Source organism: Eptatretus burgeri, chromosome 1, assembly GCF_056783735.1.
Source record: "Eptatretus burgeri isolate ZD-2024b chromosome 1, Ebu_testis_v1, whole genome shotgun sequence".
Classification (NCBI taxonomy): domain Eukaryota; kingdom Metazoa; phylum Chordata; class Myxini; order Myxiniformes; family Myxinidae; genus Eptatretus; species Eptatretus burgeri.
The window spans coordinates 33669142-33682111 of NC_140961.1; the positions used below are offsets into that span (position 1 = coordinate 33669142).

The following is a 12970-nucleotide window of genomic DNA, read 5'->3' on the forward strand; positions in this document are numbered from 1 at the left end:
TTAACATATTGCCATCAATGAAATCCTCTCCTCCCCTATCCCAGTAGTCAGTTCAGGTATGGGAGCATGCGCCGGAGCAGTGCGTCACTGCGTCCACTTTCCGCTGGTACTCCAGAGGCCTCTGTCTGGCCATCCCCCAGGTAGATGCCTGGCTCATCCCAATCTCCTTGAGATACTGATCAACCTGCTGCAACCACAAGGTATGTGGATGGCCCATTGGCCTCCTCCTCCCACGAGGCTCCCTTGCTGAGAGAATCTGGTGAGCAGGATCATTGTCAGGAAAACGAACCACATGTCCATACAGCCGCAGCTGATCCATCCATCCATTGGGACCATACTCTGTGCAGAGCATTGGTGCTGCCGAAGCAGTCTCCTTGGCTATTTGGCACAATCCTGGACAGGTCTCCACTCCAACACAAGATACCAGCAAGCTGGTACTCATTTTGCCGACCTCGGAAGGATGACAGGCAGAATCAACCCCACCTGGTATTAATTCAACAGCTGAGTGGGATTTGAACTCAGGATCCTAGGATTCCAAGCCCACCACCCTAACCATTAAGCCCAAACCAGGCATATAGCAGCTGATGCTCACGGACTCTACAGGTAACAAACCTCATGTGAGTATCACTCAGCAAACGCTTGTTGGACACAAAGTCTGACCAACGACAGCCAAGGATTCTCGAAAGAGACCTCCTACCGAAGGAGTTAAGTCTCCATCTCAGATCCTTGTTAAGAGTCCAAGTCTCAAATCCATAGAGCAAGATGGAAGCAACAATGACTTAAAGACTCAGACTTTCGTCCTCCTGTGTAGGTACTGACAGCGCCATACCAAATGATCCAGTAAATCCATGACTCCCCAGGCCCGACCGAAATGTCAATCGAACTCTGGTTCACCAGAAAGGTATATCAGTGCCAAGGTAAGTGAATCTCTCTCTGACTTCAACATCCTCAACAAAAGATCAACATAGGCTGCGAGCAACCACTGCTGAAACTCTCGAGTGTGTTCAGTGAGGACTCAAAGAGCAGGGATACAATCAATCGTTGACCCTTTTTGTGTAAAGCCTGACTGCTCTGGGCACTGGTGCTGAAGCAGATGGTGGCAAACCTTTTCAAGAATTATCCAAACAAAGACCTTGCTTGGCACTGAGAGCAGCATCACACATTGGTAATTGTTGCAGTCGTGTCGATCACCCTTCCATTTATAGAGAGGGACAACAAGGCCAATCTTCCAATCAGTTGTGATGATACCTGTGCTCCAAACAGAGCAGATAACTGCATGCAACAACACGAGTGCAGAATTTTTACCAGCCATAAGAAGTTCAACATGTCTGCCACAGATCTCTCTTTCAACTGGTTCACCACAGCCTGTTTCCACAAAAGAAGGAATTTCACAGTTGATTGGAGGATCAGCAATTTGGCGAGGAACACCCCCGACAGCCAACTCAACAGCTGGTCGTTCAGCCTGGTACAGCCGCTCAAAGTAGCTGGCCCAGTGGGCCTTCACTTCAGACTCCTCTGTCAAGAGCGTACCACCCTCCGCTCCAACCGCAGTACACGGAGGGATATGAGCTGCAACTTCAGATTCACTGCTAGCCTGTGGTCGGTACTGAGGAAGTGAGCACTCTGGTTGACTCTGCAGTTCTTGAGCATCCTCCGGCGACCATCAACAAGCACATGATCAATCTCCTTTGCCACACCACCAGCATTGGAATACAAAGTCCAGTGATGAGGCTGAGGTCACAAACCATGAAACCTCTTGCAAAGTCAAGGAACATCATGCTATTCTGGGTCACAGTTCCACAATGAATACATGCCACATAACCATCCCTCTCAGTGCCAGTCGATGCATCGAAATCCCCCAAGACTAGAAGAGTATCTCACCTGGGGCACTGATTAACCACAGACTCAAGCGTGTCACAGAATGTCTCCTTCACAGCGAGATCACTCGCCTCAGTCGGAGCATATACATAGGCCAAGGCAATGACCCCCAAGGAGTGATAAATGCTCATTCTCATAATTCGTTTGTCGGCTGGTGTTACTTCGACTCTTATGAGAGTCAGCTTATTGGACACAGCTGCAGTAACTTATTGGGCATGGTAACCATCAGTGTCCAAACCAGTTGTAGGTGTAACTACCTGCATGATCTCACCACCATCCGGTCTCCAAACCTCAGTGAGTGCTGCAATACGGATGGTCAAATGCTGGAGCTCAGATGATAGAAGAGACAGGTGATCAACCTCTCTTAGAGTGAGGACATTCCAGGCACCTACCCAAAGGGATCGCCTCTGGTTAACCCGAGGAGAGCACCATCTGGTGGACGACATCTCAGCACCACCCCGACACACACCACCACAACCTGACCTAGGAAGGTTACCCCATGCTTTTCCTCCTATCCTCAAATAATGGGGGTCCCGAAGGCTTTGCCCAAATCCCATCATCCAGTGAGCTGCCATGCAAAGGGCAGCTGCACAGGAAGTAATCTCACGGAGTGGGTTTTCAGTATTATCTGCTTTATTTGTGTGTGTGTTGAGGAATGAAGTGTTTTCCAGAAGCTGGAGTGCAAATCCTACCACCAACCTCCTAGAAAAAGGAAACCCAACTGCAGGAGGGCATCCACAGATACAGTTGGGCACCAGATATGGATGGGCATTGGCTCACAAGGAGCTCCTCCACCCTTTGACAGGTTTTGTTTTTAATTCTGCTGTGTGTCCATATCCATACACCCTCCTCATCAGGAAACCTGGTGGGGGAGACGGTTTAGTCGCTGATAACCCAGTCCTAGTTGAGGCTGAAGAAACTTCAACAAAGGAGGAGGTGATTAGGCCCATCCAAGCCTGTGCTGTGCTCGCCAACGTATGGTTGTTTGTCCTTGCTATATCCCTTAAGAATGATGAGCGGTAAGTAAGGAAGCAGCACGTACCATCTTTGAAATCTTTGGTAATACTCAACTGGGGTTTGAACAACTGACCTCCCAGACTCAAAACTGACGCTCCAACTATTATGCCTCCAAGTCTAATCAGGTGACATTGAAGCACAAGTTCTGTTACTTTCACATCACAAACAAGTTGGTGGTCTGTCTATCTGTGTGTGTCTCTGTGTGTGTCTCTGTGTGTGTCTCTGTGTGTGTCTCTGTGTGTGTCTCTGTGTGTGTCTCTCTCTCTCTCTGTCTCTGTCTCTGTCTCTGTCTCTGTCTCTGTCTCTGTCTCTGTCTCTGTCTCTGTCTCTGTCTCTGTCTCTGTCTCTGTCTCTGTCTCTGTCTCTGTCTCTGTCTCTGTCTCTGTCTCTCTCTCTCTCTCTCTCTCTCTCTCTCTCTCTCTCTCTCTCTCTCTCTCTCTCTCTCTCTCTCTCTCTCTCTCTCTCTCTCTCTCTCTCTCTCTCTCTCTCTACCACCTCTTCTCCAATGCAGCTCAAACTGCTCTCTCAATCCTCTGACCATACATATCTACTCCCAGTTGTGCATGCTGGACAAACTTCCAAATTCCAGGCTGACTGCACACCTCAACTCTTTTATTCCTCACATCTCCCATGTGTGGAACTTCTTTCAGAGGCTGTTTTGTCTCACTCTTCCCTGCAAGGCTTCAAAGCAAGCAGTGCACCACCACATCTTGTCACCCCCAATTCTGTCCTCATGATCTTTATTACCCTCATTAACCTTTCCTAACCCAACCATCTTACTTGCACAGTTGAAGTTGGACAATTTTTTTTTAGCAATTAGGTCTCAAAATGGAAAGTCATATTCAAGTTTTCCATCACAAGGAAAAAAATATTAGTTGTAAAATATCCATCCCCAAACATCAATGGTTTTAAAATTGTCTTTACCCATTAGAATTCCCTGAAAATGGTACGAGTGTGGGTATATTAAATAAACTTCAAAATTAGCTTTTTCATGAATTTTGAATGAAAAATATTCACCAAATTAAAGTTTTATGGTTTTATAAAGTTTTATTTACTCCATAAAAACTAAAGTGTTTCCTCATCTCTTCCCTTTGCTATTATCCAATTTGTTCATTCATTTGATGCTTGTCCCACTGTCAGACCTAAATTTCTCTTCCATGAGCCTCGCTTGTTGAAAGAAAAAAGAAAAAAAACGAGGAAAATATCATGGATTGGGGTAGATCATGCGATTAATGCTCTGTTGAGGTGTTCTTGTTGCAGTCTAGTGAGATGCCACAAATGCAAGACATTGTTAGCAAGTACAAAATAGCTTTGCAGACCTACCTGCTTTTCAATATCATGGGGTTGCCCTTCCACGGCTACACGGGCAATACCCGGAAGATCAATGAGAGTAAGATCTGGAGCAGAGGACGATTCCACTTCCAACGTTATGAGCTCCTCACTGATGCCCTTTGAACCTCCTGCTAAATCACTTTGAGCTATGCATTGGGTTCGGAAATGTAGAGAAAAAAATTGAGACCAAGTCAGGAACTTTGGAAGCACAACATTAAAAAGTATCAACAGGTTTCATTTTTGTCAGTGTTCAACAGTTCCAAAACAACCATGTTCATGACCACTCAAAACTTTCGAACAGTGGTATTCATAATCAAATACTGTTCATATTTTCATTTTGGAAACACCTTTCAGGTGTGTGTGTGTGTGTGTGTGTGTGTGTGTGTGTGTGTGTGTGTGTGTGTGTGTGTGTGTGTGTGTGTGTGTGTGTGTGTGTGTGTGTGTGTGTGTGTGTGTGTGTGTGTGTGTGTGTGTGTGTGTGTGTGTGTGTGTGTGTAAACCAGAAAAGGCCCTTCCAACCTGAAAGCGACACGACACTATATGTCATGCGCATGTACAAACCACCAATTCTGGATGGTTTCCACAAGGTTACTCAGATCTTTTAAAAGACCGGTATTTGAAATGTCACAAGAAAAGGAAAGTGGAGCCACCGATCATATTTCACACTCACTTGAGTTCATCAGGATGACATACCGCACAGTCATTTACTTGTGACCAAAACCAAGGTGGCTAAATTATGAATTAAATCCCCAACTTGGTGAAGCAGAAAGGAGCAGTATATACAGTATGTGTATGTATGATCCCCATAGACTGTTATACCGTGGAGTGACATGAAGGATAAGCTCTCGATTTATACATCTCTATAAAACACTACAATGGCTCAGCATCTCAAACAGCCTTAAACAGTGTAGCCTCTCACCAGCCTTCTTCTTACGAACAGGTGTATAGGTGAAAAGCGAATCACTGCTGTCTTAAAACCAGTTACTGCGGGCATATGGGGCTCAATAACTTTTGTAGACAGCTAATCAAGGAGAAGGAAAATCTGAATCCAAATATGCTGCTGTCTCGTGGTTAATGTTTTTAAACTAAAGGCTCAGGGTTTTACAGGGTAAAGGCAGCATCCTTTTTAAAGGAAGTAACCTTTGCATTCGATAACACGTGGGCCACCCTTGCGCAAGGTGTATTAGCCCATTTTAGCCTCCAGATCAGAGTTGTGTGAAACCACAATAGCAGGTGATGGATGGCCATGCAAGCAGCTGGTACATATTGCCAGTTATGGCTACATGACGTTGATGCGAGGCAGAGGATTCTCTTGTGGAGAATAATATCTGGAATTTATTATTTTATTATATTTTTTAAAAAGAAGCACTGACAACAAAAACCAGTTCCCACTTGTATCATGAAAAGAAAATATCAAATGCAAACAAAAAAAAGAACCAACAACAATAATTATAATTTATAACAATAGTATAAGTATATTAGCAAAGGTACCCGGTGTTTTGGGCAACGCCAGGTCCCTCCCACCCCTTCTCCTCCTCCCTCTGGACTACCACCACAACATCTCCCTCCCTCCCTCTGGCCTCCCACCACATCCCACCCTTCTCCTCTCTCCCCCAACCTCCTTCCACCCCACTGTCTCTGTGGAATAACACACCACCCCTTCCTCACCTTCCTCCCAACCCTTTCCACTCCATCCCACCCCCTCCCTCCGGACTAGCACCTCACTGCTTCCCCTCCCACCTCCACCGACCCCACCCCTACTAGTGACGGAAAATGTGAATGGCATTTCAAGTCACATCGGTTCGCTATCCATACCCTTCCTTCAAACTTTCCACTGACTTTCAAGGCTTGTTCTGGATCTGATCATGAGATCGAATGGCTTGTGATCGAGAGGATTGAGGAGGAAAAAGGAAGAGTGGTGAAATGAGATTGAGATGAGATTGAAAAAGGACTGAGGAGGAAGAAGAAGGAAGAATGGTGAAAATAATTTTAGAAATTTTCCATCGCAAATAATTTCTTCACGCAGAACTTCGATCTGAATTCATAACCATGGCAACGGTTTTTTCAACCAAGTAAATTGATAATTACCTTTCCAGGCAGGTAATAGGGTGAAGGTACAGCTGCACAGGGCAGGGGTGGAGTTCAAAACCACGAGTAGACATATTTAGGAGTGAAATACGTTGCCAGTGAAAGAAGATGTCGACGTCGTGTGCAGACGAATAATTTTCCCCGATTTCACTCTAGAGTCTAGACTTTGACATAATTCTTTCGGCCATGAGTTTCGATCGTCAAATATTGAACATCAGCTTTTAATAAGCCGATGCAATAGATTATTCAATCTTGCCATCAGCCAATCACATTGCACCGAGTCTCAAACAGCCAATCAGCATAAACTGCGAACAGAAAAATGGACAGCCATCTCTGTCTTGTATATGTAGTATGAGCAAATAAAAAACGTCGCTTCGCTGATGGTAATATATTAAAGGAAGGGGGGAAGAGAGAGAGAGGAGGGAGGAGGGAGGAGGAGGGGTGGGGAATGAGGAGGGGCAGAGGGGAGGGGTGGGGGGAGCTAGAAGGGGAAAAAGAGAAGAAGGGAGGGTGGGGAGAGCGACGCCTCACCAAACGTCACTATACACTCTGGAAAGGGGGGCAAGGAATATGGGGGAAAAGGAGGGGGAGTGGGAAGTGGGAATGGGGTTTGGGAGGAGGCAAGTATGAGGAGACGGGGTTCTCGACTAGCATTTGGTTATGCGACTTGTGGAGAAGGGGGGTAGTACAGGATTGAACAAAATAGGGTAGGTTAAAACAGCATGTGAAGACTGCCCGGAGATATCCATGGGGTGTGAAGAGGGGAGGGGGTTTGGGAGGAGGTAAGCGTAAGGGGAGGAGGAGGGAAAGCAGCATGATGGGAAGGGAAGGCAGCGTGAGTGGAAGGGAAAGCAGCGTGAGTGGAAGGGAGGGACGGCAGTATGAGGGGAGAGGAAGGGAAGGCAGAATGAGGGAAGAGGGAAGGGAAGGCAGCATGAGGGGAAGGGAAGGCAGTATGATGGGAATAGAAGGGAAGGGTGATAAAACATGCGTGGGACTCCCTCAGTTCGACCTCCTCAATCTTCAACCCTTGCAGTTCTACCACTCCTTTGCTGCACCCTTTTCTCTCAAATGAAACACGCAAGCAAGCATGCACGCAAATCAGTAAAGACTACTAGTAATCAAGCAAGCATGCCGCAAACACCTCATTAGCATTTGCGCACCAATTTTCCATTCAAAACTGCGTACCAATTCTCAACTCAACCACAACCATTATTCACAATCTCATTACAAGGAACTTCAACTTCTTCCCCACAATGCCACATTACAATCCTACCTCATCACAAATGCCACAACATGCTCCTGCTACTCTATAACCACCTCAACTTCCACACACTCATCCTACACTCACCACAGCCTCAAATGGATGCTGAGGAGACAAAGGTGGGGTTATTTCAGGGCATAACTCGAAGTGCGAATGTGCGCTGGAGCTCGTTTAAGGACCTCAGGGTAGCGCAGTGATTTCCCGAAAATCCGATGTTTGAATGAAGTCGAGCGCATGTTCTAGTCCAGAGAGTACCTCCAAAAACCACGGCCCCATGTAAAGGTCGGAGCTGTTACATGTGGCCCTGTTAGCGAGCAACTGAGCTGTTTTTCACCTTTGGGACCTGGTGGGGTGTGGCTACAACCGCTATGGACCAATAGGGAAGCTCAATTTCGTTGAGCCTCTTTTGATCCATTGTTTGTCTCCTCCCCTCGTCTCCTCATCCCAGGCTCATTTTGAGAGAATATCACCAGGCAGTAGCAGTATCGACGGGGACAGAGCTGGAGAGATCGTTAAGAGATTGCCGGCGACACAGTCAAGCAGAAGACACCAAAGCTTGTCAGTCATCAGACCTCGCCGAGAAGACAGGCAGTGCAAGGACAAGCATCGAGTCAACAAGACCAGGCATGGGGTCACGCATTGCTGCTGCGAACAGGGACTGCTTCCATTTCAATGTCGCTCATTTAGGCTGCATCCTGCAGTGACACTTACACATACAGACTCTGACACGATTTACAATAAGATATTTACTCTCAAGCAGCTTTCCTCTACCATCTATCCCTCGTCTACTATGGACACAAAAGAGCAATCAATGCAGGGAAGCCCGATTAACTCTTCTTTTCAGAGCAAAACCCAAGAGTGAACTAAAGAGTGAACCGAACTGACTAACACCTCACATTCTTCCTCTTACATGACGCCGCACCCCACGTCACATTACACTTGCACCAGTCAAACACACCCGAGACACCCTCAGTATTTCTCAGACACCTTCAGACCATGCCAGGTATTGAGAGGTCATTAACCCTCAACTGCTTCTGTCTCTCTGGGCTATCTCTAATTTTCCGTGTGTGTGTGTGTGTGTGTGTGTGTGTGTGTGTGTGTGTGTGTGTGTGTGTGTGTGTGTGTGTGTGTGTGTGTGTGTGTGTGTGTGCGCGCGCGCGCACATGATGGCATCTGTCGTAGCATAAGTTAAGACTGTGTAAGAAAGAATATTCGGGAGAACTCTGCACTGTCTTCCTCTTCTTTTGTAAATATTGCATGTCTTTTGCTGCACCCAAGTTTGCCGCAAACCAGATGGATATACTGCTACTGATAAGAATAATGCATTGAGTGATAATGTGAAGGTAAAACAACTTCACGTTTCTCTGGATGGAACATTTTATCCACGAGAGAGATTGGAAATTGATTGGGAAAAAAATGATTATGCTGAAGCTTAGAAGTCTTACCAAAAGGTGTGTGAAAGCAATGGAAATATAGAACCCATTTTGGATATGGTAGTGTTTACTAACTTTATACAATCTTTGCGATTGACCTGAGCGCTCAAAAGGAAACTATAAAGTCTAATAGAGTGGATACTTCCCTATACATTGAAAGAGGAGAGAGTGAAAAAGTTGATACATATTGTTTACTTTTGGAAGAAACAGAATTATCGATTAATACAGATAATGGTGTTATGATTAGTCTCACAAAAAATTTGACAAATAAATGCAGAGTAAAGTACCAACTCAGGTATATGTTAATCAAATCAATCTTGATAAACTATTGTCTTGTCTTCAAAATCAAAAGCCTTGAATGATTAACGTTAATACAATTCAGACAAAAGGAGCAGTAAAAATTGATGTTTTGCTCACAAGAGATCAGGTAAAAATCTTGAACGATACTGGCTCACTTAAAATTAAAATGTGAAAACCAATGTTGAAGAAATATTCAATAAGAGGGACGAGTGGAAGATTTCTCCCATTTCTAATTCCTTTATTCGCTGGTTTAAGTGTGGCTGGAACATTGACGGGCGATATTTCAGTTGCAGTGAAAACTGACAACAAAAGGAAGGCTCAAATACAGGCTCAAAAAGAGTTGGAAAGACATAACAAAGAGTTGGAAAGACATAACAGAGATTTGGAGAAACAAATTAGTGGAAGTGGTGTAATTGTAGATTTTGCTGAAAAACTTGAAAGCCTACCTGATAAAGCGAGATTGTTATTTGGAGATATGCTTTCTTCTATCACACAAGCAGGTGTAAAATTAACTCAAAGGGGTAATGGATTATATCTTTCTCATAAATAAATGAGCATTGAAAAGTGGTTTAAAGAATTTGGAAAGAATACATCATCAAATTTAGAACTTGTCAAATATTGTAAGAAATTAAAAATTGATAATGTGGTTATTTGTAGGAGACGAATATTATTATGAATTTATGAGATCATAATGGAAACGGTTCTCAATGGGTTTGGATTTACAAAAATCAGGTCAAATATTATTTTGATAGTTATGGTCTTCCACCACATGTTGAAGTCATGAAATTCTTACAGAATGGTGTTTATCAAACATTTAAAGTCCAAGAATTAAATTCCAAGTGTTGTGGTCAATTATGTCGAGATGTGTTATGTCAACTCAACAAAAATTAAAAATTTTATGATGTTAGTTTTCATCTAATATAAATGACTTGTGTTGGAAAAGATGGTTCTTCCTTTGGTGAATCCCAAGAACTATGAATTATATAGGGTATAATTGGTCATTTAAAATATACCTAGAAGACCTGCAATAATTAGATTAGGTGTTATATCAAAGGCATATGCTTATAAATACTTAACGAGAGTTAAATGAATTCAAATGTGAAAAGAAACTTAAAGGTCTAAATAAGAGTGTATTAAAAGAGACCATGAACTTTCAACATTACCTTGAATGTACATGGAAGAGAAAGAATGTTTATAGAGAGATTAATCTTATTAGAAATTATAAACATGAAATATTCTCAGAGACTGTTAGGAAGAAAGCTCTAACAGCATTTGATGACAAAAGATATATAATGAGTGATGGAATAAATACGTTACCTTATGGGTTTAAAGTGTAAGTATTGATAGAAATAGGGTTGGGGATTTTAATAGTTTACCGCTGCATTATTTATATTTGATGAATAAATTAAGTTATTCCTGAAAGTAAAACACAAATATTTATAGGATCTCGATTTGACGACTAAATTTGATTAAATAAATGATCATGTGAAAGGAAGGTGAAGCCCAGCCCCACAGGGATTGTATTGTCAAAATGGAGGTGTTTGACGCAGTAATGTGTTCCAGTTTGAAAAGGAGAAATATGACTGAGCTTAAGCGAGCAAATATTTCGACTGAGAAATGGGACACATTACTGCGTCAAACCCTCCCTTTTGACACGACTGACATGGCTTGGAAACGAACAACCAAGCAACTTGTAGAGCACTCGCCAAGTGTCTTAAGCACTCAAGAAAGAACTCCAACAAAACGGTTGATAAGGAACGGCTGTCTTGGCAAATGATTTTAGCGATCGCCTTTCGGTCGTTCAGTGCCTTCAGAAAGCAGTCACACCACTCGACTTTTGTAGCATTTTCTTGTGTTACAGCCTGAATTTAAAAAGGATTTAATTAAAAAAAAATTGGCACCAATCTACACAAAATATCCCATAATTATAAAGTGAAAACATTATTTTCGAAATTTTTGCAAATTAATTAAAAATGAAAACCTGAAATGTCTTGCGTCAATAAGTATTCAACCACTTTGCTATGACACATCAAATTGAGCTCAGGTGCATCCAATTTCCTTTGATCATCCTTGAGGTGTCTTGATTGGAGTCCACTTGTGGACAATTCAATTGATTGGACATGATTTAGAAAGAAACACACCTTTTATATAAGGTCCCACAGTTGACAGGACATATCAGAGCAGAAACTTCACCATGACGTCCAAGGAACTGTTCATAGAACTTCGAGATATAATTGTGAGGAGGAGTAGATGTGGGGAAGGGTATAAAACAATTTCTAGAGTGTTCAAATTCCCAAGAGCACAGTGAACTCCTTCATTCGGAAATGGAAAGAATATTGAACTACCCAGACTCTTCCTAGAGCTGGCCATCTGACCAAACTGAGCAATCAGGCAAGAAGAACCTTGGTCAGGGAGGTGACCAAGAACCAAATGACCACTCTGACAGAACTACAGAGTTCGTTGGCTGAGATTGGAGAATCTGCTGGAAGGACAAGAGTCTCTGTAGCACTTCACAAATCTAGGATTTATGGGAAGACTGGCAAGTCAGAAGCCACTCCTGAGAAAAAAAAAGGCACATGACAGCATGCCTGGAGTTTGCAAAAGGGCATGCAAAAGACTGTGAGAGCATAAGGCAAAATATTCTGTGGTTTGATGTAATGAAAATTGAACTCTTTAGCCTGAATGTAAAATGCTACATCTTGCAGAAACCAAGCACAGCTCATCACCCATCTAACACCATCCCTACAGTGAAGCATGGTGGTGGCAGCATCATGCTATGGGGATACTTTTCAAAGGCAGAGATTAAGAGACTTGTAAGGATAGAGGGAACAATGAATTGCCAAATACAGGCAAATCCTTGAGGAGAACCTGATTCCGAATGCAAAAGACCTAAGACGGTGATGAAGATTTACATTCCAACAGGACAATGGCCCCAAGCATATCGCCAAAGCAACAATGGAATAACTTCAGACCAAGAATGTGAAAGGCCTTGAGTGGCCCAGCCAAAGCCCAGACTTGAATCCCATTGAGAATCTGTGGAAAGACTTGAAGGTTGCTGTTTACCAACGCTCCCCATCCAACTTGACAGAGCTTGAGCAAATCTGCAAGGAAGAATGGGAGAAAATCCCCAAATCCAGATGTGCAAAGCTGATACAGACATACCCAAGAAGACTCAAAGCTGTAATCACTGCCAAAGGTGCTTCTACAAAGCATTGACTCAGGGGGTTGAATACTTATTGATGCAAGTCATTTCAGATTTTCATTTTTAATTAATTTGTAAAATTTTCTAAAAACATGTTTTCACTTTGTCATTTGGGTGGAACGTTTTGTATAGATTAGTGACAAAAATTTTTAAATTAAATCCATTTTAATTTCAGGCTGTAACACAACAAAATGTGACAAAAGTTGAGTGATGTAAATACTTTCTGAAGGCACTGTCGAAACACCATGCACCTGGGAGATGCCCGGAATGTCAAGTAATGTCCGAATTAGACAAATTAACACTTTTTTTTAGCAGTTGGAACTGCTGCTGAGGTCAATTAAAAAGTTTAAATTTTGAAATTTGGCTCAGATTAAGAGATTTTTAAAGTTATGGCATGTGTGGAAATGAAATAAAGCCACAAACGCTGGCATCTCCAGGCGTTTATAAGCACTGCAA

The 12970-nt window shown here is 43.1% G+C and overlaps 1 protein-coding gene across 7 annotated transcripts in view; it reads right to left on the reverse strand.

Annotated features, from left to right (window-relative positions):
• The window catches only part of LOC147034189 (interferon-induced GTP-binding protein Mx3-like), a 177086-nt gene that overhangs the window by 104377 nt on the left and 59739 nt on the right, over window positions 1–12970 (reverse strand). For all 7 annotated transcript variants that reach the window (XR_015057466.1, XR_015057467.1, XM_085878402.1 and 4 more), the window contains one exon: window positions 4219–4373. Coding sequence is in view for 5 of the 7 variants with exons in the window: in XM_085878402.1 (XP_085734528.1) it covers window positions 4219–4373 (155 nt within the window). In the remaining 2 variants the exon portion in view is untranslated. The remainder of the gene's footprint in view (window positions 1–4218; window positions 4374–12970) is intronic.